Source organism: Equus przewalskii, chromosome 2 (genome assembly GCF_037783145.1).
Source record: "Equus przewalskii isolate Varuska chromosome 2, EquPr2, whole genome shotgun sequence".
Classification (NCBI taxonomy): domain Eukaryota; kingdom Metazoa; phylum Chordata; class Mammalia; order Perissodactyla; family Equidae; genus Equus; species Equus przewalskii.
Genome location: NC_091832.1, coordinates 32578664 through 32605067, shown reverse-complemented (window position 1 = coordinate 32605067; position 26404 = coordinate 32578664). Strand labels below are relative to the sequence as shown.

General features: G+C 58.5%; 1 protein-coding gene across 13 annotated transcripts in view; it reads right to left on the bottom strand.

Moving 5' to 3' along the window:
* HSPG2 (heparan sulfate proteoglycan 2) overlaps positions 1 to 26404 on the bottom strand; it is a 99305-nt gene that overhangs the window by 37055 nt on the left and 35846 nt on the right. For 4 of the 13 annotated variants that reach the window (XM_070599293.1, XM_070599368.1, XM_070599325.1 and 1 more), the window contains exons 4-35: positions 22637 to 22746; positions 22477 to 22535; positions 22005 to 22165; positions 20836 to 20886; positions 20281 to 20409; positions 19764 to 20033; positions 19553 to 19672; positions 17481 to 17612; positions 17169 to 17313; positions 16927 to 17078; positions 16685 to 16831; positions 14182 to 14345; positions 13498 to 13677; positions 13209 to 13405; positions 12953 to 13100; positions 12129 to 12256; positions 11680 to 11766; positions 11537 to 11610; positions 11305 to 11372; positions 10261 to 10422; positions 9968 to 10144; positions 9582 to 9761; positions 9342 to 9460; positions 8620 to 8731; positions 8329 to 8442; positions 8118 to 8245; positions 7648 to 7734; positions 7096 to 7145; positions 6686 to 6780; positions 6230 to 6370; positions 5666 to 5857; positions 337 to 429 (exon numbers count right to left, since the gene is read on the bottom strand). In XM_070599293.1, coding sequence (XP_070455394.1) covers positions 337 to 429; positions 5666 to 5857; positions 6230 to 6370; positions 6686 to 6780; positions 7096 to 7145; positions 7648 to 7734; positions 8118 to 8245; positions 8329 to 8442; positions 8620 to 8731; positions 9342 to 9460; positions 9582 to 9761; positions 9968 to 10144; positions 10261 to 10422; positions 11305 to 11372; positions 11537 to 11610; positions 11680 to 11766; positions 12129 to 12256; positions 12953 to 13100; positions 13209 to 13405; positions 13498 to 13677; positions 14182 to 14345; positions 16685 to 16831; positions 16927 to 17078; positions 17169 to 17313; positions 17481 to 17612; positions 19553 to 19672; positions 19764 to 20033; positions 20281 to 20409; positions 20836 to 20886; positions 22005 to 22165; positions 22477 to 22535; positions 22637 to 22746 — 4172 coding nt within the window. The remainder of the gene's footprint in view (positions 1 to 336; positions 430 to 5665; positions 5858 to 6229; positions 6371 to 6685; positions 6781 to 7095; positions 7146 to 7647; positions 7735 to 8117; positions 8246 to 8328; positions 8443 to 8619; positions 8732 to 9341; positions 9461 to 9581; positions 9762 to 9967; positions 10145 to 10260; positions 10423 to 11304; positions 11373 to 11536; positions 11611 to 11679; positions 11767 to 12128; positions 12257 to 12952; positions 13101 to 13208; positions 13406 to 13497; positions 13678 to 14181; positions 14346 to 16684; positions 16832 to 16926; positions 17079 to 17168; positions 17314 to 17480; positions 17613 to 19552; positions 19673 to 19763; positions 20034 to 20280; positions 20410 to 20835; positions 20887 to 22004; positions 22166 to 22476; positions 22536 to 22636; positions 22747 to 26404) is intronic. The other 9 variants (XM_070599379.1, XM_070599387.1, XM_070599334.1 and 6 more) reach the window with 8 other exon arrangements.

Here is a 26404-nt window from a genome sequence, read left to right as displayed (position 1 = left end):
GCGGGATTGGGAGGTGAACTGGGGGGCTCTCGGGGACAGTGGGGTCCACCCCAGTCCCAGCCTCTCCGTAACACCAGCCTCCCATTTCTCCAATCTCTCAAGCTCGTGTGCCCTAAGGAATCAGGTACATGCCCACTGCCCTGTTCTCCCAGCAGCTGGGCCTCTGCCTCGGTAGTGTCCAACCAGGCAGGGCAGGGGGGACAGGGGACAGGGCTTAACCCCCTTAGGCTGTGCCAGGCCAGCCAAGTGCTGGACAGAAAGGAAGGAAACACTGACAGTGGCCCCTGGCTTCCCCCTCCTGGTTCTGCCCTCCCGGTGTGGGGTCCACGTGCTCACCGTGATCTGGACGTCGGGGTCAGAGAGCGGGCTGCCCTGTGCACCTGCGGTGTAGGACAGGGTGTAGCGCAGCTTCCCGCCATAAGCAGCCACCTGCAGAGGCAAGCCCTGTGGTCACAGCCTGACTCTGCCCTCCTCCCCGGGGGGTGCACGACCACACAGGTGATGGGGCGGAGGCTCTCAAGGCCTTTCTGCACTTGTCCTGTCACCCCAGCCCCCACCAGAGGCCTGGGGCTGCCTAGGAGACAGGACATCTCTCAGTTCCTTCACTGTCTCAGACCTGGTGGCGGTGTCCCGGTGCAGCCTGTTTTCTGTTTTATGGGGTTCCCCATTTCCCATTGCCTGACAGTCCCAGCAAATAAGCTCCAAGTCCCTTTCCGCCTGAAGGAATTTCCCATGAAGCAGACAAGTATTGACAGTGACCACCATGCGGAGGCCGCAGAAGTTTCAAAAGTTCTCAGCCATGGGGGTAGGGCTGAGGGTGGCCCCTCAGAGGTTTTGCCTCCTGGGCTGGCGGTTTTTGTTTGCTCCAAATCCCTTTTCCCCTTTTTTGCAAACTGCAGCCCTGGTTTCCTCTAGAGGAGACTATGTCACACATGCAGGCCATGTGGTTTGAGGGCCGCCCCCTCCTGCTCTACACGAGACACATGCCAGCTGTCAGGCCAATCAGCATATTCCTCCACTTCCCCTCTCGGCTCCCTCAGGGATGGACATGGGAACCTGGCACTTCTGCTCTTTCTACTGAAATAGAGAAACTCCCTTTCCTAGTCAGATTGGAAGCTGGAGGATGATGCCAACTGAGACCCCGGATCCAGCCATGCCTGATACCAGGTATCCTTGGACTTTGTAGTTACATGAGCCAATAGATTCTTTGTTGCAGACAGGCCAGCTGGACTTGGGTTTTCTATTGCTCACAACTGGAAGAATCCTCACACTTGCCACAGGGGGCTTTCAAGTGGGCAGCTAAGACCCAGCTCTGCCCTATAGGACTTTCCCTTCCCTCCTTTGCCACCAGGGCAGATGTTCAGATCAGTATCACACTGCGCCAGGCCTAGCTCATTTGTTCATCTTTGTGTTCATTCAGTTGGTAAGCATTTATTAAACACCTACTGACAACATGCCAGGCTCTGGGCTACCTGGGCCCTGAGAATGTTCTCCACAAGCTCCGGGCGAGGTAAGGATTCAGGGGTATAACCAGATAACCACAAAACAACTGGTGTCCTGTTTGCTTCAGATGCCAGCAAGTTTACCGCCTCGCCCAGGATCAAGCTGCAGGCATGTGCAGCTGGGCAGCTAAGGGAGCAGACTCTGTAATCTGAGGCCGGGGTTCAAGTGCAGCTCTACTGGCTGGATAGCCTTGGACAAGTCACTTAACCTCTCTGAGCTCTACGTTCCTCATATGGAAATGGGAGTAAAAATAATACCTACCCTGAAGGATAGCGTGAGGATTCAGTAACAGGCCACGTACAGGCCTGTGCCTGCCGAGCGCACAGCCTCAACGTTCACTAGCTCCTCCTCATGCCCAGTTCCACCCTTGGCCTCAGCAGATCTTTCTCGTCCTTAACTCCCCCTGGACAGGACTGTCTGGTCTGCTTCTCTGTATGTTATTTCATACATATTCTATGTATTCTTAAGAGGCACTCAATGGTTTTTTGAACAAGGTGGAGGCGATGTCAATACTAACACTAACGCCAATGCTAACAATAATAGTAATGACGACGATGATGCTGACGATGGTAGGAATGACAAGCACACTAACAGTGAGCTCTGGGAAGCCAGGGTCTTCTGCCCGGACGCAATACGGCACACAGTGAGTCCTTAAATAATGCTTCTTGAATGAATGAATGCAGTGCCAAGAGCTAGGTCAGTGATCTGGTACAGGGTAGAGAGGGCCTAAAGGAGGCGTGGTTTACCTCTCAGGGAAGACAGCCTTTCTGCCAGCGGCCCGTGGCCTGCTGAAGTTGGTAAGAGCTGAGCCGGGTTCAATCTCAGCCCTACTGTGATCTGAACGCGGGACCCCAGGCAAGGGTGTTGCCCTCTCTGGGCCTTGGTCTACCCATTTGTATGGTACAGGGCCCTCTGATATTTTAGGATTTGATGATGACCCAGTTAACCCCCAACTCCTTGTTACCTTGTTCCCCAGGAAGGCCTGGGGCAGCTGCCAGTAATAGAGGCTTTCAGGAAGCAGAGAGAAGGCTCCGTAGGAGAGAGACAACTAGGACAGAAGGACAGGCCATGCGAGCTGAGGGAGCAGGCAGGGGCCAGGAGGACAGAGACGGTGCTGACGGGGCTGGGCCCGGGCCCTGGAGGGGACCCAAGAGGCCAGAGGGACGGAAACCCCCACCCCACGGCTCGGGTCCTGGCCCTGATCTTTGGACAACGTGCTCCCCGTGTCTGGACCCGGACACCCCAACCGCTCTCACTCGGTCCAGTTAGGGTCGGTGTCTCCTCACATCTGGTGTGTGCCTCTTGGGGACCCCAAGATGATTTATGGGGCACAGCAGAAAACATTTTTAAATTTAGCGGCTATATTAACGTCTATTTAAAAATGTACAACTGCCATAATTGAATTGGTATAAGATTGACTTAAAGGGGAACCTAAAGTAAATAAGAGCCCAGGTAGTGTGCAGAAACAAGAGTTCGTGAGGTTGGTGCAGAAACAACTGAGGTCTAGAAAACACGCTAGGTGGGGGTCCCTCAGTGGGTGCCGTGGCACATACCTGAGAGCCTGCTGAGGAGGACAGAGAAGCTGAGGAGGAGGAGGTGGAAGAGGAGGAGGAGGAGGAGGAGGAGGGGGAGGAGGGGAAAGGCAGAGATGCTCGCAGAGCAGCTGCAGGCTGGGGATGGGGCGAGAGCCCCTGGGGAGGCGGGTGGGGGTGGGCAGCAAAGCTGGAAAGGAGCTGCCAGATTTCGGCATCCATCCGCCTCTGGGCCTCATCCACCTGGGGGGCCAGGAGAGGGAGGACAGAGGGAAGGAGCAGAGAGACAGAAAGGATGCCGTGAGGCTTCGCCTTGGTCCGGGACGCGTCAGGCCCAGCCCGCCACCCACTTCCGCGCTCTCTGTTCTTGGTGCCAATACCTGCCGCTCTGGCCCTTGTATCTGCTGCCCTCTTGCTCCTCATGAGCCTGGTGGGGCTATCCTGGGATGGGTCCGGCTGACTACGGGCCCTGACTATGGGGAGAAGCCCCATACAGAGGGTGCCCCCTGGCAAGAGAGGGGCACAGGGCTCTGTCCAGCTCAGGCTTGAGAGTCTAGAGGCAGCCCCAGGGGCAGGCATTTGTGGCAGGGGGGCGCTGCTCCTTGGGCCTCACTCTCCACGTGTGCCCGTGGTGCCATTCAGGGATCTGGAACGTCTCCTGAGGGCAACACTGGAATGGACAGGCCATCAGGCTGGGGCCAGGCCTGGCATGGGTGAAAATGGCCCAGGAAGGCCAGGGCCTCCGCTCAAGGCTCCTGCTTGAACTATGCTCTCTGGTCTCCTCCTTGGGGCCCCAGATATGCCTGCGCTGGCCAGGCCCTGAGTTACCTGTGACAGCCGCGGTGCCCGGCCCCTGCCTTCTGGGGGCCCGCGGATGCTCCCAGCTGTCACAGCTGTCCGCAACTGCTCCTCTGAGAGGGATGTGCGGTTCTGAAGGGCGGAGGGCACAGGCCAGCTCAGACCTCCCAGGGCCCCCGAGCTGGGGTGTCCTCTCCCCATGGATATGGTGGCCAGAAAGGCCTACACCAACTGGGGAGAAAGACGCACACTCCCCTCTCTAGGCTGGCACACAGGGGTTGACTCCAGGCCACTGGAGGGGCATCCACACATGGAGGGTTAACAGAGGCTGCATGGGAGGCAGCGCGAGGCTGACCTGGGGGGCCAGGCTGTCATGCGGTTTAGCATCGAGTTAGTGTCCACCCTGGCCACCACTCTGGCCACAGACGGTTACAGCAGGACCAGACCACGCGGCATATGAGGCACATACCCCTCCTGGCTCTAACTCCTGGCATCGCAGGGCTTGGGCACAGCAGTGCCTTGTCCGTGGGGCCAACAGGCACTACCTGGGTTCATGCAGACCCATATTGCCTTGGGTATTGGGCATCTCCCTATGCGGGGCTGAGGGCATCGAAGACCACACCATGCCCATGTCACAACGACTTCACACCACTCAGATCACAGGCCTACCTGGTGAGCCCGGCGCATCCGTGCAAAATATGCCTCCCTCTGTGGGATGCAGGGAGACGCCAGGAGAGGAGTCAGAGAGAGAGAGGTCTGAGGACCACAGGACAGGGCAGAAGGGTGGCAGACAGGGAGGCCAGGAGAGGAGGAACCCGAGAAGGGACTAGAAGGCGGCCAGCCCTGGGAGGAGGCTGGGATATTTGGGTCTGTCCAGGGAACAGGGACAGGGCAGCCTTGGAACCCCCCTCCAAAGTGTCCCTGACCTCCCTGGGGCCCTAGACATGGGGAAACACCTGCTTGAGCACCAGCTTCAGCCAGCAGGGGACTCCTGTACCAAGATGCACTTTCCCTGGATACCACCAGGTGGCCCTGACTGCCCGAGGAACACGGCGGGGCAGGCTGCCTCGGATCCACCCCTAAGACCCTGCGCCCCACAGCATCGCCTTCATCATCACCTCCCCACTGGACCACGACTCTGGAGTAGCAAGACACGTTCATCTCTGACTAGTGTCACACGGAAGGCGGGCTCTGCCCTGGGTTTGGATTCCAGCATGGCCACCTCCCTGCTCGGGCAGGTCACCTAGTCTCTCTCACCTCAGTGGAAAGGGGGCGGTAGCAGTACTTGGCTCCTAGAGCTGTGACTTATGACATGTAAACGTACTTGGAGCAGCACCCAGCACAGAGTGAGGGCTCAATAAGTAGGACCTACAACAAGACTTGTTATTATGCCCAACACCAAGCACAGAGCCAGCAGCACAGATGAGTGAATTCTGAGTGAGCAGATGAATGAAACTGAAACTGTCTCATTTGTCCCTTGTGTTTCGAGGGCCTCCCCCAGGACCTGTTTGTGGACTGACTGCATGAAAGCCCACAATTGTTAACAGGTGAGCACTTATGTGCCAGGCACGATCTCTAATCCTCCCAGCTACCCTGGAGCTGAGGTTTATCAAAAGGCAGCCAGCTGGTAAGTGGCAGAGCTGGGTTTAGACCAAGGCCTATCTGACCCCAGAGGCCGCACACTTAACCATGACGTGGCCAGCGCCTGCCTGCAGCCCAGACTGCTCTGAGGTCACCTCGTATCTGAGTCTCTGCCGGCCCCAGGGCTCAGCAGGGCCTGGCACAGAGCTGGCGATAGGGGAGGGCCTGCCAGCCCCCGCCGCGTGGCACACCTTGTCTCCCTGGTACGCCTCTGGCAGCTGCCAGTAGAAGGACTCGCGGCCAAGCTGGGCGAAGTTGCCAAAAGAGAGCTGGGCACCCTCGGGCACGGGTTCCACGGTGAAGCCTCCCGTCAGGCGGCTGTTCCGCTGTGGGTTCACCAGGGCGAAGCCTTGGAAGTCCCCAGGGGCAAAGCGGGTGGAGATCTGGCAGCAGAGGGAGGATGGGGTGTCAGCCTGGGCACTGGGGCATTCACCTCGGTACGGGAGGGCATTGGGGTGGGTCATGGGGGATTGCTGAGATCAGAGCTGGGACAGAAATAATGGGGGATGGGAAGGACATTTTGCGGGGGATGGGCTCAGTGCTGACATAAGGGATAATGGGGTTGTGGGAGGGTATTAGGGTAGGGGTGAGGGTTGCTAGGATCTGCGCTTACATGGGCAATAATGGGGGCATGAGGATGGGTGTCCTCATAGACACTGGGGAAGCCACTGGGCCAGGCTTCTGACTTGCCCCGAGGATGACCCAGGGAGATGCGGGTGGCAGGCCCGGGGCTGGGGCAGCATAGGGGCTCTTACCAGGTGGCGGGTGTAGGTGGAGCTGGCACACTGCTGGGTGACACCCATGCAGAAGCAGGGCAGGCAGCCCTCGGGGTTCCTGGCACTCAGGTGGAAGTGGTGGGGCCGGCAGTGGCTGCAAGTGAGGCCCTCCACCTGGGCCTGGGAAGGCAGATGGGTGGGTGGGTGTGGGGAGCTCGCGTGGGTCTCTTGCACCTCCAGCAGCCTTTGAGGCCAGCCTTCCCAGCCGCTTCTGGAAGTTCTGGGGAGGCCCTGTTGCCCCCAGGCCTAGACCCCAGCTCCTGTTGCATGCTGCCTGATTTCTCACCAGGCTCCGAGCGGTAGGGGCAGAGATGGGCCCCCTGGGGAAGGGAGGTGGGGGCGCAGGGACAACCCCATAGGTACCGTGAGAGGGAGGCCTGGCAACCGCTGTGGCTGCGGTTCAGGGCCTCGTGGAGGGCAGGGGTTTGGACTGACCTTGCACTGGCATTGGCCGGCAGCGTCACACTGGTTGCTGATGCTGCCCTGGGGGTCACAGCCACAGCCGATCGGCTCTGGCATTTGGCCATCTCCTGAAGTAGAGGGAAGCCACAGGTGGCACCCCGAACCCGCCACCAAGCACCCCCATTTCCACCACCCTCTGGGCATCTAACTCAAGGGAGGGAGTGTTTATTTCTGAACGCCTACCACATGTCGGCTTTAAACCCTTCACGGCAGCCCTCTGCAGGGGGTGGGCCTTTACCATCCCATTTTACAGATAAAGAAGCTGAGGCTCAGAGAGGTAAAGCTACTTGTCCCGGGTCAGAGAGAACAAAGGCTCTGTCCCAGCTCCACCCCTGGGGAAGACTGGGTAGCCCAGCCCCAAAGGCTTCCCCAACCCTACTCACTTCGGCATGGCTGGCCCTGGCTGGGGTTGCCATAGTAACCTGGGGCACACCTAGGGAGAGAGAAGGCAGTGGATGAGCGGAAGGCAGAACCACAGAACCCCGGAGAGCCTGCTGCGAGCCCAGGGCTGTGCTGGGGGCCCTGTACTGGTCTCAGCGACCTCACACTGCTGGAAGGAACCCATGAGCCTAACTCACCCGTTTTACAGATGGGGAAACACGTGAGAGGAGAGGAGCACGGACTGCCCTAGGCCAGGGAGTTAGAAAGACCAGGCCTCAAACCTAGGACCTTCAGCAAGAATGAGGGGTTTTCTGAAGACCCTGGCGAGTGGGGGCCGGGGATGCTGGCAGTTGGCAGCGAATTGCAGGCCTAGATCTCTGAGGACCTCGAATGCCACCAAAGATTTAGGCTCTCAGGGAGGGGAGTTGACTGTCTTTAGGGGGCTGTGTAAGGGGAGAGTGGGAGGCTTCCGGCGCCTCCTGGTCAGGAGGGCTGGGCCCAGCCTGACTCCAGGAGTCGCCCCTCCCGCATGCTCCCTACCCAGCCCGCCTCACCTCTCACAGTGACGCCCGCTGTGGCCTGGGGAGCACGCGTCACAGGTGGCGCGGCCGTCCGTGTCCAGAAAGCACGTGTGGGTGGCCCTGAGAGTGCGGGGGGCAAATTTCCAGTGAGAAGGGCAGCAGCTCTTCCTTCAGGCCCAGGGGAGAGGGGAGGGGAGGGATGGGCGTGTGAACTAGTGGGTTCTGAGTGCCAGCTATGTGCCAGGAAGGTGATGAGGGTTCCTGTGCACATCTCATTCAAGGTTCACACCCGGGCCAAGGTGGGGGACAACGTTAGCACCATTTCACAGATGGGGACATTGAGGCCTAGAGCAGGAAGCGAATCTTGTACAGAGCGAGACAGTGCAGAAGTGGCAAGGCCAGGACTTAACCACTGCCCCTCAGAACGGCCTGGGAGGAAGGGAGTCTGGGAGAGGGTGGTGGCTATTCAGGAAAGGGCAGGTACAGGCAGGGGCTGGACGCACTGGCCAGCAGCAGGGGCTCCATGGCATGGGCATGGCTGGCAGTCCTCTGGCGTCCCCCGCTGGGCGTCCCCATAGTACCCCGGCTGGCACTGCTCACACCGAGGGCCCTCCGTGTGGTGCTGGCAGCCCTGCAGGGGCAGAGTGTGGGTTGAGGCTGGGCCCCTAGAGGCCACAGATCACCGGGGTAGGAAGGAAGAGGGGTGGGACTCACCTGGCAGGCACCCGTTTCGGGCTCACACACCTCCGTGTGGCCATGGCAGCTGCAGCGTTCACAGGTGCCCAGGTAGAGGCCGCTGGGTGTGCGTGTGTAGCCTGTGTCACAGTCCTGGGGGCAGGAAGATGGCAGTGGAAGGGTCTTCTTCAGCAGGGCCCATTCAGGGCAGGGACCACTGGGTGGCGGGGCTGGGGTGGGCCTGGGGAGGTGGGGACAGCTAAAGGAGGACGGGCCAGGGAGTGCCAGGGAGGGAGCTGGCTGAACAGGTGGGTGGGGCCCAGGGCTCACCTGGCAGGATGGGCCACGGTACCCAGGTGGGCAGGTACACTGCTCTACTTCCAGCGCAGGGTCCTGGCCGGTGTCCTCAGGCACGGCCACATCCATGCTGATACCAGAGATCCTGGGTGTGACAAGACCCACTACGAATGAGCACTTGCTCTGTGCCAGGCACCCCTGGAGTCTGACACGTGGTTATCTCACTAATCCTCCCAACAGTCCAGCTCCCCAGCCGGGTGTCCCTCCCTCAGCTGCTGCCAATGGCTTATACCTGCAACTTTCTCCAGGGAATGAGCCTTCCTTGCCTGGAGGGATCAGACCACCCTACTCTCCTGGGGTGACCAATGGCAGACTGACCCAGGGTACAGAAGCCCCTTGACCTCAAAGCAGGACAACTCTGCAGAGCTCCACAGGGATGAGGCCGGGCTCGTCTTGACCTGAAACCACTTGCCTGCGAGGCTCCTGCATCCTTCCCTCCATCCCTCCTCCCCAGGTTCTCCCTGGGTATCATGAGCACCCCAATCCCCGTCTCAGACTATAGGAGCCGGACCTAAGAGAAGCCCTGTGAGGGAGGTGCTGTCACAATCTCCATTTTACAGATGGAGAAAATGAGGCACAAAGAGGCTGCACAGCCTGCCAGTGGTAGAGCTGGCAGCCCAGGTCCACATCACACAGCTCAGACTGGAGCTGCCTCCTCAGGCCCCCTTCTTCCCTCCTGCCCCGGCCCCGGACACCTGCTCTCAGCTGGCCGCTGGGTATAGGATGCCTGGATCAGGAGGGTGTCGAGGCCCGCCAGAGCCATCAGCAGGTGCTCCCGCGTGGCCGGCTGTCCGTCAGGCCGCTGCCATGCTTGCTGCCAAGGAAAGGACACATGTGCTGCAGCCTCCGACATCCTGGGATATTGACACCCCTGTGTGAGAGGAGCAGAGGCCTGTCCCCTCCCCGCAGGAGGCTCCTGGCACAGTGTTGCTCACCTCCCGGAAGGGCACGGTGAAGGTGCTGGGCTGGCCGGGGCTAGGCTCCCGGGAGACGTGATGCTCCAAGACAATGCCATTGCCCTGCAGAACCACCAATGGCTGCCTGTGCAGGGGCGTGGAGCCAGGCTGGGGCTGCTGGGTCACTGTGAAGCGCAGCTCTCCTCCATAGGAGGTCACCTGGGACGCAGGGTGGACAGGCACTCAGCTGGGGCCCCACTGTCAGGCCCTGCCACTGCTCCAGCCTCCCACTGCTCCAGCCTCCCACTGCTCTAGCCACTTATCCGACCTCTTCTCCAAAGGAACATGACACTCCTGCTTCCAGGCCTTTGCCTGTGCTGTTCCTGCTGCCTAGAATTCCCATTTTCTTCCCACCCCCTGCCCACCTTGTCCCCCCGGAAGCGAGAAGGGAGGCTCCAGAAGTAGGGGCCAGAGAGGAGGTTGTGGAAGGAGGAGAAGACCAGCTCCCCAGGCACGGGTGATGAGATGCCCTCGCTGGTGGTGTGGGTGCCTGCGGTGTTGGTCAGGCTGAACTGAGTGGGCTCCTCAGAGGCCCCATGCACCTGGGAGGGGAGAAGAGGCCAGGATGGGGGCTGTGGCCTGGGACTGGCGCTTGGTCCACCCAGCCCTGGGCTCGTCATCGCGCCTGTCTGCCCACCCACCAGCCTCGCAGAGGTACCTGGGCGCGATTCCAGGTGGAGCTGGTGCACTGGCGACTGACGCCCATGCAGAAGCACTTGAGGCAGCCGTCGGGGTTGTGGGCACTCAGGTGAAAGGAACCAGCGACACACTCATTGCACAGGCGCCCCACCACGTTGTTCTGCAGGCACAGAGCTGGGAGCTGCAGGGTGGCCCACGGGAGGGGCTGCCTGGAGCTTCCGGCCTAATCTACCCACATTCTAGATGGGGACCAAAGGCCAGGGGGAGTTATGGAAAGAGTACACGTATGAGGGGTCACCACCATGGGGACAATAATTCCCAATTAATGGGAGCTTATGCAACAAATCATTTTTCCCTTTTCTCTTTGGTTGCTAGGGGGCTCACAAATACAATTAGATGTGGAACATAGCAACTTGGTTAAAATAATTCCTGCTACTATTTATGGAGTGTTCCACGCACTGTGCTAGTTTCTGTTCAACCATCATCCCTTCCGGGAGGTGAGCACTCCTCTAAGGACCCTGAGAGTGATAGCTCCATGCTTCACATGAGGAAACCAAGGCTCAGGGATGAGAAATGATTTACACAAGGTCACTCAGCTTGCTAATCCACTCTGGGATTTAAGATGAGGAGCGCTTGACTTCAAAATCTGTCCAGTTCCTTCTTCCACTGACACTTGACTCTCCCACTCTTAATGCCAATGATTCCCCTCCTCTGAGCCTCCATTCCCTCGCCTGTAAATTGGCGATGCTAACACCTACATCACTGCATCAACGTGAGAATTAAAGTGTGGTAAAAGCAAAGGGACACTACAGATACAGTGGTCACACAAAGAATGATCAGCAAAGAATCTGAGACATGAACCCAGGTCACGTGACTCGCCAACCAGTGTTCCTTCCTGACGCCAGGCCACCTCTCATGAGGGGGAAGACCAGCCAGCCAGGCCCTCCAGCTAGGCCCCCACCCACTGGCAAAGAGCTGTGGAGAGGACGGAGCCTCCTTCCTCCCTCTGCCAGCTGTGCTGGGACCCGAGGCCCCTGGGGTGCCGAGGGGAGGGCATGCGTACCTTACAGCGACAGGTCTGCCCAGAAGTCCCCAGGCTGCCTCGCTCATCACAGCGCACAATCTCCTGGTCTGCAGGCACAAAGCGGGTGTTGGCAGGGTCGGTGGGAATGGGATAGACATAGTCTGGGCAGATGGGGGACAGAGCAGGGCACCTCCCCACGGATCATGGGGTTTGTGCTGGGCCTGGTGGGCGGCCTGGGAAGGCGCTGAGGGATGGAGGCTGCAATACTCACTGGTGGGCCTGCACTTCCCGCCCGGCTGGATGGGGTTGCCCTCATAGCCAGGGGCACAGCTGGGGGAGAGAGGGCTGTCAGTGGCATTTCCATGCCTCCGCCCAGTAGGGCCTGCTTCCCCCAGCCCCGCTGCTCTCCCTCACCTCTCACAGCGGCGGCCTGTGTAGCCCGGGGCACACGCGTCACATGTGGCTTGGCCATCCGTGTCCAGGAAGCAGGTGTCTGAGAATCTGTGGGTATCAAGTGGACAGCACATGGGGCAGGGCTGCAGCGATGGGCAGGCCAGGTCTCACAGTCCCACTCTGGGAAATGACTGCTGTCCACACGGACACAGTTAGCTACGAGGCATGATGTCGTCTCTCTGCCTGCCCATCCTTGATCTGCAGCCTCAGAGCAACACTAGGAAGACAAAAGGCCCATTATATGGAAAAGGAAACTGAGGCCTGGACAGGTCAAGAGGCATAAACAATTTAGTGACCAAGTTAGGGTGTGAACCCAGGTCTCCCACCTCCCTCCTCCCAGAGTATGTCCCTCACCTGCTGCCCTGCCCGCTCCCCCAACCATGTCTGCCCCCTCCCGAGCTGGGTCTGACCTGCGGGAGGCGTCGATGTATGGGCAAGGGCAGGGCCGGCAGGCGGTGGCTGTGGCCTTTGTGGCATCCCCAAAGAAGCCGGCCTTGCATTTGTTGCACTGTGGCCCCTCCGTGTTGTGCTGGCAATTCTGGGAGGAAAGGGTTCTAGGTTCTAGAGAGCAGCCCTCCGCCCCCAGTGCGGGACCACGCTGGGCCCCACGGGCTCCCTAGGGTGGGCCTTTGAGGCTGTGTGGCTCAGCCTCCCCCTCACACTGAATACTCCACAGCTTGGCAGACAAGGGAGCATCCAGCTACATCCTGATGGGGAACTCATCACCTCATGTGGCAGCCTGTCTCACAGAAGGTGCTTTATACTGACCTAAACCTGCCCCCTCTTCCAATCTGCACCTAGAGGCCAATTCTGCCTTCGGGAGTCTGTTCCTTCTAGCCTGACAGCTCCTCAGGGGTTTGGAGACACCAGTTTTCCCTGCTCGAGCATCCTCTTCTGTCAGCTCCACAATCCCAGTTCCCCCCACTATTCCTTAAGAAATAACGTCTGATTACAGGCTCCTTCCCCTTAGGGCTGCCCTGCTAAGGGCCATGCTTTACATGGTGCTCTCCAGGATTGACGTGACCAGGGTGGAACAGGACCTTCACCTCCCTTATCTGGACATTATATTTCTGTTAATGCATTCAGATCATGATCGCTTGTCTGACAGCCATGACAACCGTTCTGGCAGCTTGTGCTAAGCTTGTGGGTACAAGGAAGCCTCAGCCTGGGCCTCCCACCCTGCCCTTGCCCCCTGCCCCTAGCCAGTGTCCTAGAGCTAGCTGGCACTACTCACCAGGCAGTGACCATATACAGGGTCACAAGAGCTGGCATGGCCATTGCAGTTGCAGCCAGAGCACGTGCCCAGGTAGGGCCCACCAGGCACCCGGGTGAAGTGGGCATCACAGCTCTCACAGGACAAGCCGGAATAGCCAATGGGACATCTGTGGGGACAGGACCAGGTCAGTGGCTGCAGGAACCGTGAGGCCCTGCTGTTTGTCCCCTACCCTTGCCAGGGTCTCTGTGGTCCCCAGCCCCGCCAGATCAGGCACCTGCACTCCTCTACACTGTGCGCACGTCCGTGGCTGGTGGCATGGGTGACAGTGGTATCCATGGTGATGTCACTCAGCCCGACGCTGGCCATCTTGGTGTTGTACACGGTCTGGATGAGCACGGCCTCCAGGCTCTGGAGCACCTGCAGCAGCTCTGCCCGCTGCACTGGCTGGCCAGACTCATGGACCCAGTGCTCCTGCATGGGACCAAGGTGGGGAGGTCACACGTCAGCACCTGCCCAGCCTGCACCTCCGTCACCCCCAGCCCTGGGGGCTCAGGCATGCCTACCTCAGAGAATTGGACTTGGCGCTGGTTCAGAGCACCGGGCTGGGTGGGTGTGTGGCCTCGGGAGAGCAGGCGATACCCGGCGCCCACGAGGACCACGTCCGGACGCTGCACTGGCTCCAGCGTGCCACGCGCCAGCTCATAGCGCACCTTGTAGCGCAGGGAGCCACCGTAGGAGTCCACCTGGCCGAGACAGGGCACATGAGGGCAGGGCAGGCGTGATGCCCACTGTGTCCAGTCGCCTATCGTCCCTCACTCTGCGTACCTGATGCTCACTGTGTGCCTGGCACAGAGCTGGGCACAGGGACCCAGAGACGGGTGGGACCTGGGCACTGCCTTGGGGTACTCAGTCTGACGTAAGCGGGAGTATGATAATGCTGGGCCAGAGGTGCCCAGGGAAGCCCGAGGAGAGCACGGAATACCACCCAGGTGTGGGGGAGTGGTCCGGCATGGCTTTCCAAAGTCAAGTCAGCATTCCTCCCAACCTGAGAGTGGGGAGACCCCGCCCTGGAGGAATGAGCCATTGCCCGCAGGCGGCTGCGCTGGGGCATGACCACACCTCTCCCCAGAGCTGAGTCTGCCCTGCTGCCCGCAAGCTTCAGAGGGAGGAGAGCCCAGGCAGGTCCTGACGGGCATGCGAGGAGTGCCTGGCCCTTCCCCATCCAGGGCGGCCACCCGGCCTCTCACCTTGTTGCCCAGAAACTGTTCGGGCAGAGCCCAGAAAGAGTCGTGGACCAGGAAGCGTCGGGACAGGTCGACCAGCTGGAACTCCTGCAGAGCAGTGTCGATCTGCAGCTGTGTGGAGGAGAGGGGCGGCATGCCGGGCTGCGCGGGCATCGTCACGTTCACGCCTGCGGGGGGCAGGAGGGAGGGGTGAGGGCTGCAGTGCGTGCCTCCTGGGACACCCACCTTGAGGAGGGTAACCCAGAAAGACGAGAAAGTTCTGGGAGAAGTTTGACGTAGAGAGAACTTTAGTCTCACACAAAGTCAAAAAAAAGCAAAGATTTTTTCCCCCTGAAGTTTTGGAGCTGCATTTCTCAAAGCCTGCTCTGGGGAAGGCCGGTGCCTGCAGGATGGTGGCTGGGAACCATTCGGGAAACACAGGCTCAAAGAAAGGGCAGGGGAGTCTTTGCAGCAGGACTTCTCAGAGCCTTTTGCTTGCTAAGAGAACCACGGACTGTCAGGGTTGGAACAGCCCTCAGCGGGCAGTAGTGAGCTACACAGGGCTGAGGAACAGGCCCAGGTCCTGGTTCCACCACCCTCCAGATGTGCAAGTCTGGGCAAAGGCCTCAGTTTTACTGTTCTGCAAAACAGGGGTGAGAGTGGCTTGCCTCACAGGGTTACTGGGAAGACAAAATGAGCCAAGTGATATAAAATGGTTAAAACAGAGTGTGGCACACAGGAAGTACTCAAAAACCGGTTAGCTGTTGTTGCTGTTATGACGGGTCATCTAGTCCAACCCTCTCCTGCACATACACACGCACACACACATGCACACACACAGGAATTCTCTCTCCAGCATCCTCCCAGGTCTCCAGGGCAGCACTAACCCTCCAAGAGAAATTGGTGTGATGACGGCAATGTTCTATCTCTACCCTCCAACACGGTAGCCACCAGCCACATGTGGCTCCTGAGCACTTGAAATGTGGCCAGTGCGGCTGAGGAAATGAATTAATTTATTGAAATTTAAATAGCACACATGGCTGGTGACTACCACCTCGGACAGCTCTAAGGGAACGGGGAGCTCACTACTTTCAAAGGCAGACCCTCCCAACTCTGGGCAGTTTTGACTCTTAGAAAGTTCTTCCTTATGCTGAGTCTACGTCTGCCAATAGCGTTTTGTCTTGATCCTAGATGTAAGCCCTGCAACCATCGAGGGTCCAGCCCCTCGTCTGCAGAATGGCCACGCATAGTCCCCACGACCGGACCACACCACCCCAGGCCTTCCTTCCTCCCTCCCTTCCAGGGATGTTTTCAGGCCCCCTCTATCCTGGTCACCATCCATGCACAGGCCACCTGCTCATCCTGCAATCCCTGTCCACGCTGACCATTCTGATTCCAGCCAGGCCTGGGTTCCAGTTCTGCCTCTAAACAGCTGTGTGACCCCAGGGAAGCCCCACAACCTCTTGGAGCCTCCGATCCTCATCTGAAAGCAGTGAAACCAGCCCTGACCTTGCAAGGACTACCGGCCATTCAATGACTATTTGAGTCAAGCCACAGTGCTGACTGAGGGCTTAACCAATGGTGGCTGTGGCCAATATTATTCTAAATATACTGAGGGACAACTCCGGAAGGTAACTTTGCTTTATAAGAGTCACTTTGAGGTTCCTCAACCAAAGAAGGCACAAAATAGGCAACATTTGTCGAGTGCTTCCTGTGTAAGGAGCTAAGCCCTCTCCATGCATTTAATCCTCTGTGATGAAGGAAATGAGATGAGGGGCTGCTGACGTCAGGTGGTAAATGACAGAGCTGGGACTTGAACCCAGGTCCGTCTGATGTCTGGGTCCATGCCATTTTGCCTCTCAGAGCCAGAGAACTGAGTCCAACTGCTTGCCTTTATGTTTGGGAAAACAGGTTCAGAGAAGCCAAGAGAGTTGCCCAAAGTCACACAGCAGTAACTGCTGCAGCTGGAGGTCAGCTAAGAAGATGCCAAAGCCTGGGCTCTTGTGATCTGGGGACACCGGCATCTCTCATCTCTCAGGATTAGGATGATGAGGATGATGAGGACATTAGGGAATACTTACTGGGCCCTTACCACGGACCAAGCACTATTCTGAGTAGCTTCTATTAACCTATCAAGTCCCTACAACAACCCGGGACGTAGTTATTATTTTATCCCCATTTTGTAGATAACAAAACTGAGACACAGGATAGTCACTTGACTAAGGGCACACAGGCAGGAAGGGTCAGGGTCAGGATTTGAGCCAGGAATCTGGCCCAGTGCTCATCGTCTTCATAACCCGGAACGGGCAAATATCAAGTGTGGATTTGGCTTTTCCTGAAAAATGTTTGTTTTCTCCTGAAAACAAGCTCTTCTTACAGGGCCCAGCTGAGTCCCTCCTGGAGCCTGGCCCCATCTGTCCAGCGCCTGCTGTGCTCCCACATCTGCCGTCTCTGAGCCCACTGGAGCCTGGGGCCTGCCTCCGGCCCACCACAGCGCCCGCCCCCCCCCGCCGGCCCGCCAACGCACCCTTGAAGTCATTGGGCTGGTCAAAGCGCAGCCGGATCTGGTCTCGGTAGCGCTGGCTGCTCTGGCACACGCTGGTGACGCCAAAACAGAAGCAGGGCAGGCAGGAGGCGCTGTGCTCCAGGTAGAAGTGTCCGTCGGGGCAGGGCCCTGCCGGGCGGCACAGGAGTGGCTGCAGCCGGCCCGGCAGGCAGCTCCAGCTCCACCCCCAGCTCGACGTCCACCCCCCTACCCACCAGCTGTACCTCGCTGTGGAATGAGCTCCAGGACCCCGTCAGGGATGCCGAACACCATGCCTCGGGCATTCATGGCCTCACAGGTGTAGGCACCCTGGTCTGCCTCCTTCACGTCGCGAATGGTCAGTGTGCCACGGCCTCCTTCGCTGGTCACTGTCACCCTGGTGGGCCCGAGACAGAGGCGAGGTCAGCCCTGGGCCACTGGCCAGCCTCCCCTACCTCCCCGACCCCTGCCGGGCCCAGAGCAGCACCTGGGATGAGAGGGGATGTGGCCCCAGTTCAGCCTCCAGTTGATGATAGGGGTGGGGACGCCCATGGCCACACAGGTGAAGGTGACTGTTTGGCCCCGGGAAGCCTGGATCGACTCCTGGGGAGGGGTCACCACCTGGGGGGGCACTGGGAGACCAGAGCAGGAGTGAGGGGTGTGAGGGGCAAAAAGAGAAGGAGTAGGGGGAGTGGCTCCAAGGAGCCAGGTGGGGGGAGAGTAGAGGCTGAGACCATGGAAAGGGGCGCCAGGAACCCGGCCCAGGGCCCCCAGCTCGCCCCCCCTGCTCCCTGCTCACTGCAGCCAAACTCATCGCTGCGGTCGGGACAGTCGCTCTCCTCGTCACAGTGGAAGCTGGCCGGGATGCACGTGTTCGTGGAGACACAGCGGAACTGCGTGGGCCCGCATACGTCCTCGGGGCGCTTGGCAGCTGGGGACAGAGCCAGGTAGTGTGGGCAGCAGGCACTGCCCTCACAGAGGACCACGCCCAGTCCGTACCAATGCCCAACAGCCCACCCTGTCCACCTTCCCCAGGGTCATTCTCCCATTTCACCCACAAGACACACCGCTGCCCTGGCCAGGCTCAGACACTGCTGCCACAACACTACCCACAGCGTCACGGCCACCAGTCAGCCATCAAACAGCCTGTCACATTACCCTGCCCCCACCATTCACTCCACCTGTGTGCCAGTTATACCTGGCACATCACAATTCCTTGGTTCCTCCCACATTCAGCCTCCCCTGGAAGCATAGAACCCTGTCAGAGGCACAGGCAAAGTGGCCAGTGTCTCTGGACACCGGGTGACACCTGGGGCAGCTCTCTCTCCCAGAAAGGCCTTGCAAGGGGCCTGCCACAGCTTGGACCGTGCTGCTCTGTACCCCTCTCACTGGCCTAGGGGTGACGCATGACCTGAGGCCTATGGACTGGCCAGAGGCCTGCAGTTGGCCTGGCCCCAGGGCTGGGCCTCAGGTGGCATCTCTAGTAGATGGTGACTGGCATTCCTCCTCAGAGAGACTGAGCTTGAGACAGACACACAGACAAGGATGGAAAAGGCAGAGTGGTACAGGAGTGGAGGCCACATGTCCACAGAGAAGGAACCGAGCAGAGGCCAGGAGGCAGCTATCTACTGACACTACCTCAGATGCTTCTGCCCCAACACCCTCCAAGCCCCCAAGGCCACTCAGCTTTCACGTCCTCTGTTCTGTGTTCTCAAAATGAGGGCTCGGCCTCCCTTGGACTCTTCCCCAGCAGAGGCCTCTGAGAAGGGCGTTTCAACTAAAGCCCTCAATGACTTTCTCTCTGCCCAGGAGCCTGTTGTCAAGCAAGCTTAGAACGACGGAAAGATGTCATAAAACTCGGCCAGTCTCCGGCATAATGCTGCCTGTGTTTGCCGCAGAGCGGGGAAGGTGAGGGGAGGCAAGGAGGAGAAGCTGGAGCGGAGGACAGCAGGGACGTCAACCTACACTCGGACAGGTGACCCACGATTACAGAGAAATGGGAAGATGATCCTTGATCTTGGACTAACGAGCCCCAGGCTTCACCTCACAGGACAACACACAAGAGGCTACTCTATAGGGTCTCTGACTCTCCAGCCTAACTCATTTAACTGTCATAATGTCCATAACACTGATTATGTGGGTGGATAGGAAACGGGTAGATAGCTGGTTGGATAGCTGGATAGGAAGGAGGAAAGATGTTGGCTATATGAATAGACGGATGGATGGAGAGCTGGAAAGATGGACCACGGATGGATGGATGATAGAATGGATGGCAAAATGGACAGGAGGAAGGTTGTCAGATAGACGAGTGGACAGATATACGAAGAGCTGTGCAGACAGACAATGAATGGATGATAGTTGGATGAATGAGTGGGTAGATAGATGGATGGGAGAGAGGAAAGATGTTGGACAGATGGATGGATGGACAGATGGACAATGGATAGTTGAATGCATAGATGGATGAAGAGCTGGGGAGATGGAGGAGCAAATATCTCAGAACCAGCTGTGGATGAAAAACCTGTAGCCCAGTAGGGGGAACGTTTTGACTCATACATACATCAAGGGACCCGGCGTATGAAGCCCTCTCTACTCCTCTGACCCCCACACAAGCATAAATAACAAGGAGAAGATTAGTGGTAACAAAATAAAGAAGATAAATAGAGAGATTAACCACAGGCAGTCTAGCCACACTGCTTGCTACCAAGGCCAGCTCAGGGCCAAGGTTCCTCACTGCTGGGGTCAGAGAGAGAGATAAACCTTAAAGTTTGTCCTGAGAGCCTTCACCACTCAGCCGGGGAGAGCAAACAAACCTGCTGGAGAAGGGACAGGGTAGGGACAGGGTAGGCGCCCGGCGGCCCCAGGGACACTCACGGCAGTCGGCCTCATCGGTGCGGTCCTCACAGTCAAAGTCGCCATCGCAGCGCCACAGCTTGAGGGCACAGTGCCCATTTCCACAGGGGAACTCATTGGGCTCACAGGGGGGCGTGGGGCCTGGGTGGACCAGGCACGGTTCAGCTGGTGGCCCTCCCCTGGCCAGCGCCCCCGCCCCTCACCCCCACCTCCAGCCCTGCCCCACCCTCACCGCAGTCCAGCTCATCACTGCCATCCTTGCAGTCCTCCTGCCCATCACAGACGTAGTCTTTGGGGATGCAGTGCCCGCTGTGGCAGGCAGCCTCGTGGGGCCCACAAGGCACAGGCCTGTGTGGTTCAGGGAACAGAGGCTGGGGAGCGGGGGTGACTAGTAGCTGCCGTATGGTGGCCACCTCCGGGTAGTGTGGTGGAAGTGGCGTCTCCATCAGAGGGGGTGGCAGGGAGCTGAGCTCTGGGACCAAATCCTCTGTGGACAGAGCCCCTGCGGCGTTGGCACGAAGGGGTGGCTCCTCATCCCTTACCCCTCACGCTCCCCAGGCCAACCCTGCCGCACCCAGTGACCCCGGCCCTGACCCTGCTATCACTGTTCCTGTGTCCACTCCCTCCTCCCTCAGACCCCTCTGCCTGCACCGACCCCTCACAGCCAACCCCAATTGACTCAGACGCCGAGGCAAACCCTGGCCCTGCCCGGCATCTGAAGGCCACTGTGCCCCCAGAAAGCCCCTCACCGCAGTTGAGCTCATCGGACATGTCCCTGCAGTCAGGCCTCCGGTCACAGCGATACTCCAGGGCCACACACTCATTGTGGCTGTGGCAGGCAAACTCGGCCTCGGTGCAGACCCTTGCGACCTGGGGCACTGAGGGGGTTGGAGGGAGTCAGCGAGGCAGGCGGGAAGCTGGCGGAGGGGATCATGGACCACACAGGCACTGCACGGCTGCGCGTGGGCTTGGGGGCCGGGTGTCAGGCCACGTGGTTTCTGGCAGGCTCAGTGAGCGCAAGGAGCACACAGTGGACACACCCACAGCACACGTGGGACGTGCGATATGTGGCAGGGTGTCACCCATCCCTTACACAGACCCCACACGCAGTTAACACACCACACGCATGCGACCATCACATCACACACATGCAGGCCACGGCCTGGCCCAGTGAGGATGAAGAGCAAGGAGAGAAGGGGCGGCTTGGGGGCTATGCCCAGCCATCTCGCCCTCGTCCTTCCTTCCCCTCCATTCATTAATTTCTCCAGTGATCCAGCTGGGCCTGGGTCTGGCTGCACTCTCACCTGGTGTCACTGGAGCCGCCATGGCGGCCAGGGGGGGCGGGGGGGTCTGTGCTGGAAAGGAAGGTGTGATCAGTAGCCATCCAACCTGCGACATGGGCGCTGTGGCCTGCAGCACTGAGCCAGGCCCATCCCACCCTCCCTAGCTGGGAAGACTCATTGAAAAGTGGGGAGAAGAGGGCTGGACCCCCAGAAATCTTAAGACCTGGACCTGGGGATGCCAAAAGGGTACACTTGATCTTTGGGTGCATTAATTGAGGTTTTATGTGCAGAACGAGGGAGTGACGGTTTCACTCTTTGTTTCTGACTGGGTCACCATGGTAGGGATGGAGTTTGTTCAGTTCTCGGTTCCACTGAGTCAGGGATGGTGACCTGTTGGAGGCTTCCCAGAGAGGAGGGACTGAGATGGAGACGGGGCTGAAACCTGTAGCCTGTGAGGAATGAACTGGGACTGTCTGGCCAAGAGAAATACTCGGGGAGTCAAAACAGGAGATACAGGGTGCAGCGAAAAGAAACCTGGGCTGACCAAGAGTATGCAGGCCAGCCTTCGCATCTAACAGCTGTGCGACTTTGGGCCAGTTTCCTATTCTCTCTGAGCCTCAGTTTCTCATCTGTTTCTCATCTCATCTCCACAGGTTCTGGCAAGGCTGGTACAGACACAGGGTTTGGGTTAAATTCTGGCTTTTCCACTTTCTGCACATGTGAACTTGGACAAGCCATTCTTCCTCTCTGGGCCTCAGGACTCTCATCTCTAAAACAGGAGGCATTCCTTCACAGGAATTAGCGTGGAGACTGAATATGAGGGCCTTACAGAGCGCCTTGCATATAGTCAGTGCTCAGTAAACAATTATTCATTATGATTAAACACAAAAGGGTTTTGGACCTGAAAGTACTGTATGAAGAAAGGAATTATTACCTTTTATCATTGTACAGGGGTTGAAAGAGACAGAGCAGAAATTGGGTCTAAGGGGTACATGTCAGAGGAAACACATTATGCTCAGCCCAAGCCAAGATTACATAAAGATTGATGGGGCAGACTCATAGGTAGTGAGCTCCCTGTCCCTAGCAGTGTGCGAGCCCAGCTAGGAGAGCCCATGGTGGAGACACTGAAGGGGACCCACATGAGTCTGAGAAACTAGAGGAGGTGACCCCAGGCTCCAGGGTGGGCTTACCTGTGCCCAGGCGTCGGAACTGGAATCCCTGGGGTGAGGTGATATAGGAGGCGATGGAGCCACTGGAGATGACTGTGTGCAGCACCTCCTGAATCTGAGCCCCGTCCGCATTCCCTTCGGAGCCCACATCCAGCTCCACAAACACCCAGCCATCCAGCTCCCTAGGGAAGAGCATGGGGCAGGGGAGCAGGGTGAGGGAGACGCCTACGGTCTCAGCTCCTCCCTTGGCCTCTTGCCTGATGCTCAGGCCTGATCTCTTGACTCCTCCCCTGCTCCTGGACAGCCTGTACCCCAAGCAGGACACGTTAACGTCCAAAGTGTCCCCCCCGCCAATTCCTGAATGTCCGCCAGTAGAGATTCACCCCATTAGGCTTCTCCTGCCTCCCTTCCTGGTACCCAGGCATCTCCCCATCCTTGTCAACCCCTCCAGGTTACCCCAGTCCCTCACCAGCCCCCAGGGGACCCTTCTCACTTGATGAACACCACACTGACAACCTGGTCTCCGGGAATCTTCAAGTACTCTGACTCCAGCTGGAGAGATACAGAACCATCAGCCTCCAAATACTTTCACCCCATCCTCAGTCCTCCCTCCCCCCAACCCGGGGCAGCTCCCCAAAGCCCCTTCACCTCACCGTGTCTACCACAGCCTCAGACACCTCTCGGAACTCCTCGGAGCTAGCGTTCTCCAGCCGAGTGCTGTAGTCGATGGAGCGAGTGAAGTTTACCAGGGCTCGGAAATAAACTGCAGAAAAAAGAGAGGTGTCACTGTAACGCCCAGGGGCCCCGCCTGGCATGTGGTGGCCTCAGGCAGCTAGGCCAGTGGATGGAAATGGGGGAAGGGTCCCTGGAGGCCTCTTGCTGAGGCTGACACCTGTGTGCCCACAGCTACACCCAGCACTGCTTGTGTGAGCACACGCCGAAGTGGCCCTGGCAGGCCTGCCCAGGGGTCAAAGCCGAGGCCCCAGCCTTGAGTGAGGGGCTTCAACCAACAGGGAAAATGGCCTGATCCAGAAACCAAGTGATGGTGCAGACGAGGAGACTCCCAACAGCTCAGAGGATGACTAGACAAGTAGGGGTGGCTTCCAGAGGAGGCTCGCCCGGCATAGAAACTACTCGCGAGTGACTGTGTCATGCTTCCCTACTCTTCCCTGGAAAATTCCTACTCATCCTGCAGGCCTCAGCCATCACCTCCTCCAAGAAGACTGCCTGAACGGCCCTCCTTCCCCAACCCTGGCAGGGTTAGGCTAGAGATGACCTCTTTGGGCCTCCCCAGCCCCTCTGCTTCTCCCATCAGAGCATCTTCTACCCCAGCATCACACAGATCCAGAGGTCTACCACCCTGGGCTGCTGTGGGGAAGGAATGATGCTACGCTGACACACAGCATCTCTCTGTGCCCTCAGAGGCAGCACCTGGTGTGCAGCAAGCGCTAGTGAATCGGAAGCTGTTGCCATCCTTCTCTCTCTACCGCTAGCCTATGAACCTGACTGTGGATCCCTGGATCTCGCTCACCCCTGAATCCCCAATGCCTGCACAGTGCCCAGCACATAGTAGGTCCTAGTTAGTGATGGCTGAACAAATTCACGTCAGATTGGTGTGAGCATACACACACCACTATTGTTTCTTAAGCACCTTCTGTACACATTTTATACACATTAAATCTCAATATTGCTAAGTTCACATAGAAGCTATAAACATGAGTTAATGGGAGCCGCAAATGAATCATATACATGTGTTTACAGACACACACACCAAGTGTTTCTTCAGCACCTATTATGTATAAGATTTTTTATGCATTAATTCTCATAATGTTCATGAATTAAGGTGTAAATTATAAATACTGAGTTGATGCAAGTTACAAATGAGTTTAAAACATGTACAAAGTGCTTAGAATAGAGCCCGGCACACAGTAGGTGCACTATAATACGAGCTATTACTGTCTGAGGGGCAGTGTACCCTAGTGGCTGAAAGCTCAGCCTCTGGAGCAAAACTGCCACTTCCAGCCTTGTGACCTCGAGCAAGTTTCTTAACCTCTCTGAGCCTCAGTGTCCTCATCTACAAAACGGGGATCATAGTAGTGCCCCCCGGAGGGCTGTCGTGAGGACTAGTAAGTTCACGAACGTGAGGCCTCACAGCAGCGTCTGGCATACAGTAGGGGCCACGTGGGTCGAGCGTGATTGTCATCTCTGGTCTTTATGACAAACTCAAGGCCTGGATTTGGTTTTACTTCTTCCCATCTGCCGGAGGCATCACTGCTTTAGCAAACCTACAGGGAGGGCCTGCCATATGCCAGGCGGTGTTCCAGGGACAGAGGATAAAGTGGTGAACTCCACAAATGACAACTCCTGTCCCCACGGAGGCCACTTTCTAGTGGGAGGAGAAAGAAAATCAAATGGGCAAGGACTATACGGACTATGGAGGAAAAAAACAAGGGCTGGGGGGAGCGTGTTCTGGGGTGGGCGAGGCGCCTGCTTTCCCAGGGTGGCCAGGGCAGGCCTCTCCTCCAAGGGGCCGCCCGAAGGAAGAGAGTGAGCCATGGGGAGGTATCTGGGGGAAGAGCATTCCAGCAGAGGGAACAGCAGCTGCAAAGTCCCTGAGGCAGAATTGGGCTCAGAGAGGTGACAGATGACCAGCGAGTAGGTGGCAGAGCAGGGAGTAGCACTGGCTGGGCCTGACTATAAGGCATGTCCTCCCTTTTCATTCTGTCTGGCCACAGGTGCACACCCCCCCGAGCCAGGGCCTCTCCCTCTGTGGCTCGGGCTGAGCAGGCCCTGGGGGGATCAGGATGGAGCGTCTGAGGAAGACGCGGGAGTGGACTCCGACAGCAAGAGAGGGTGCTTAGGAGGGCCGCCCTGCCTGCTCTGACCACAGGGACTGTGCCGGGCTGCGCTTCTGGGTGCCGGGTGGGCGGGGCTCTGTGGGCTGGAGTGTGGGGGCCGTGAGCTGGGCCACAGAGGCCCCTTGTGAACAGGCACAGAGGTCCATTGAGAGTCCCCCCACCCCGGCCCCTGGCCTCAGCCCCACGGCTGAGCACAGGCAAGGAGGCCGGGCCTCTGCCCAGGAATGTGCCTGCTCCCGGGGGAGGGGGCCAGGCTCCACAAAGCTCCTTTCTACTAGGGCCTGGGAAGGGCACGGACCCCCCAGCCTGAAGCCACCCCCGCCTTCTCCCAGACCAGGGGCAGGTCAGGGGAGCACCCTCTCTTCCACCCCGAGCTGCCTCCCTGCGGGGGTGCCTGAGGGTGGGGGCAGAGGTGAGGCTTTTCAGAAAGCAGCCTCCACAGCGGAGGGTGCTGGAAGGGAGTGGTGCTGCCTGGGGGTGGGAGTGCTCTCTGGGTGCCTGCCCTGGCCACTCCTCTCCCCCCTGGTCCTCATTCTGACCCTGCTTGGAGAGCTCACTTGGAGCCAGAGGCTGGAGGGACAGGAGGCCCAGGGTAGGCCTGCACCAGGGTGGGGCTGGGGAATGCACGCCTGACCGCCCCCAGCCCTGGAGCAGGCTGCCCCACCTGCTCCTGATACCCACCCCCTGCTCAACAGAACTACTCCCCAAAACACACACACCCCAATCTCGAGCACAGGGTCCCGTGGGTGGGCTCAGGATCAGCCGGTCCTGAGGTGGACACAAGTCACTTCCAGCCTCAAGGGCCTCGTCCCCTGAGGGGTTGCTGCACCCACCCTTGCCCAGCCAGCACCACGGGGGGCGGACACCAGGGGTCTGGTCCACTGTGTTTAGACTGTGTGCCCAGAGGGGGTCTGGCTGCATCCTGGGCAGGAACAGGGCAGAAGGTGGGGCCAGCTGGAGTAGGGCAGTGGCTGGCCTAACCTCAGACCCTGCAAGGAGGTGCCTCTGAGCCTCAAGTGTGACAAAGTGTAGGCTGGGGAGGAAGAGGAGAAGAAGGAGAAAGGAGTGAGGAGCAAGAGCAGGGAGAGAGGGTGGGGACGGAGAGAAGGACGAGCTCCCGCTGGGCTGGCCGGTCACTCACTGAGAGGAGACTTGTTATCAGGCTCCAAGACCACCATGCCAGCCACGGGACGTGACAGGAGGGACGGAGACAGCAAGGGAGGTGGAGAGAACCAAAGGAGAGACAGAGAGAGAGAGAGACGGACAGATGGAAGGAGGAATGACAGAGAGACACAGAGAGAGATGGAGACAGAGACACAGAGATGGAGACAGAGACACAGAGATGGAGACAGAGATACAGAGATGGACACAGAGAGACACAGAAAGAGATGGAGACAGAACGGAGAGAAAGTGGGGGGAGAATGAGAGAAAACAGGCGAGACAAAGGCAGAAAGGAGAGGGAAAGACAGAGACACAGAGGCAGAGATGGCTAGCCAAAGAGACAGAGGGAGAAGTCACAGAATGAGACAGAGGAGGCACAGACAAGACAGAGACACGAGGAAT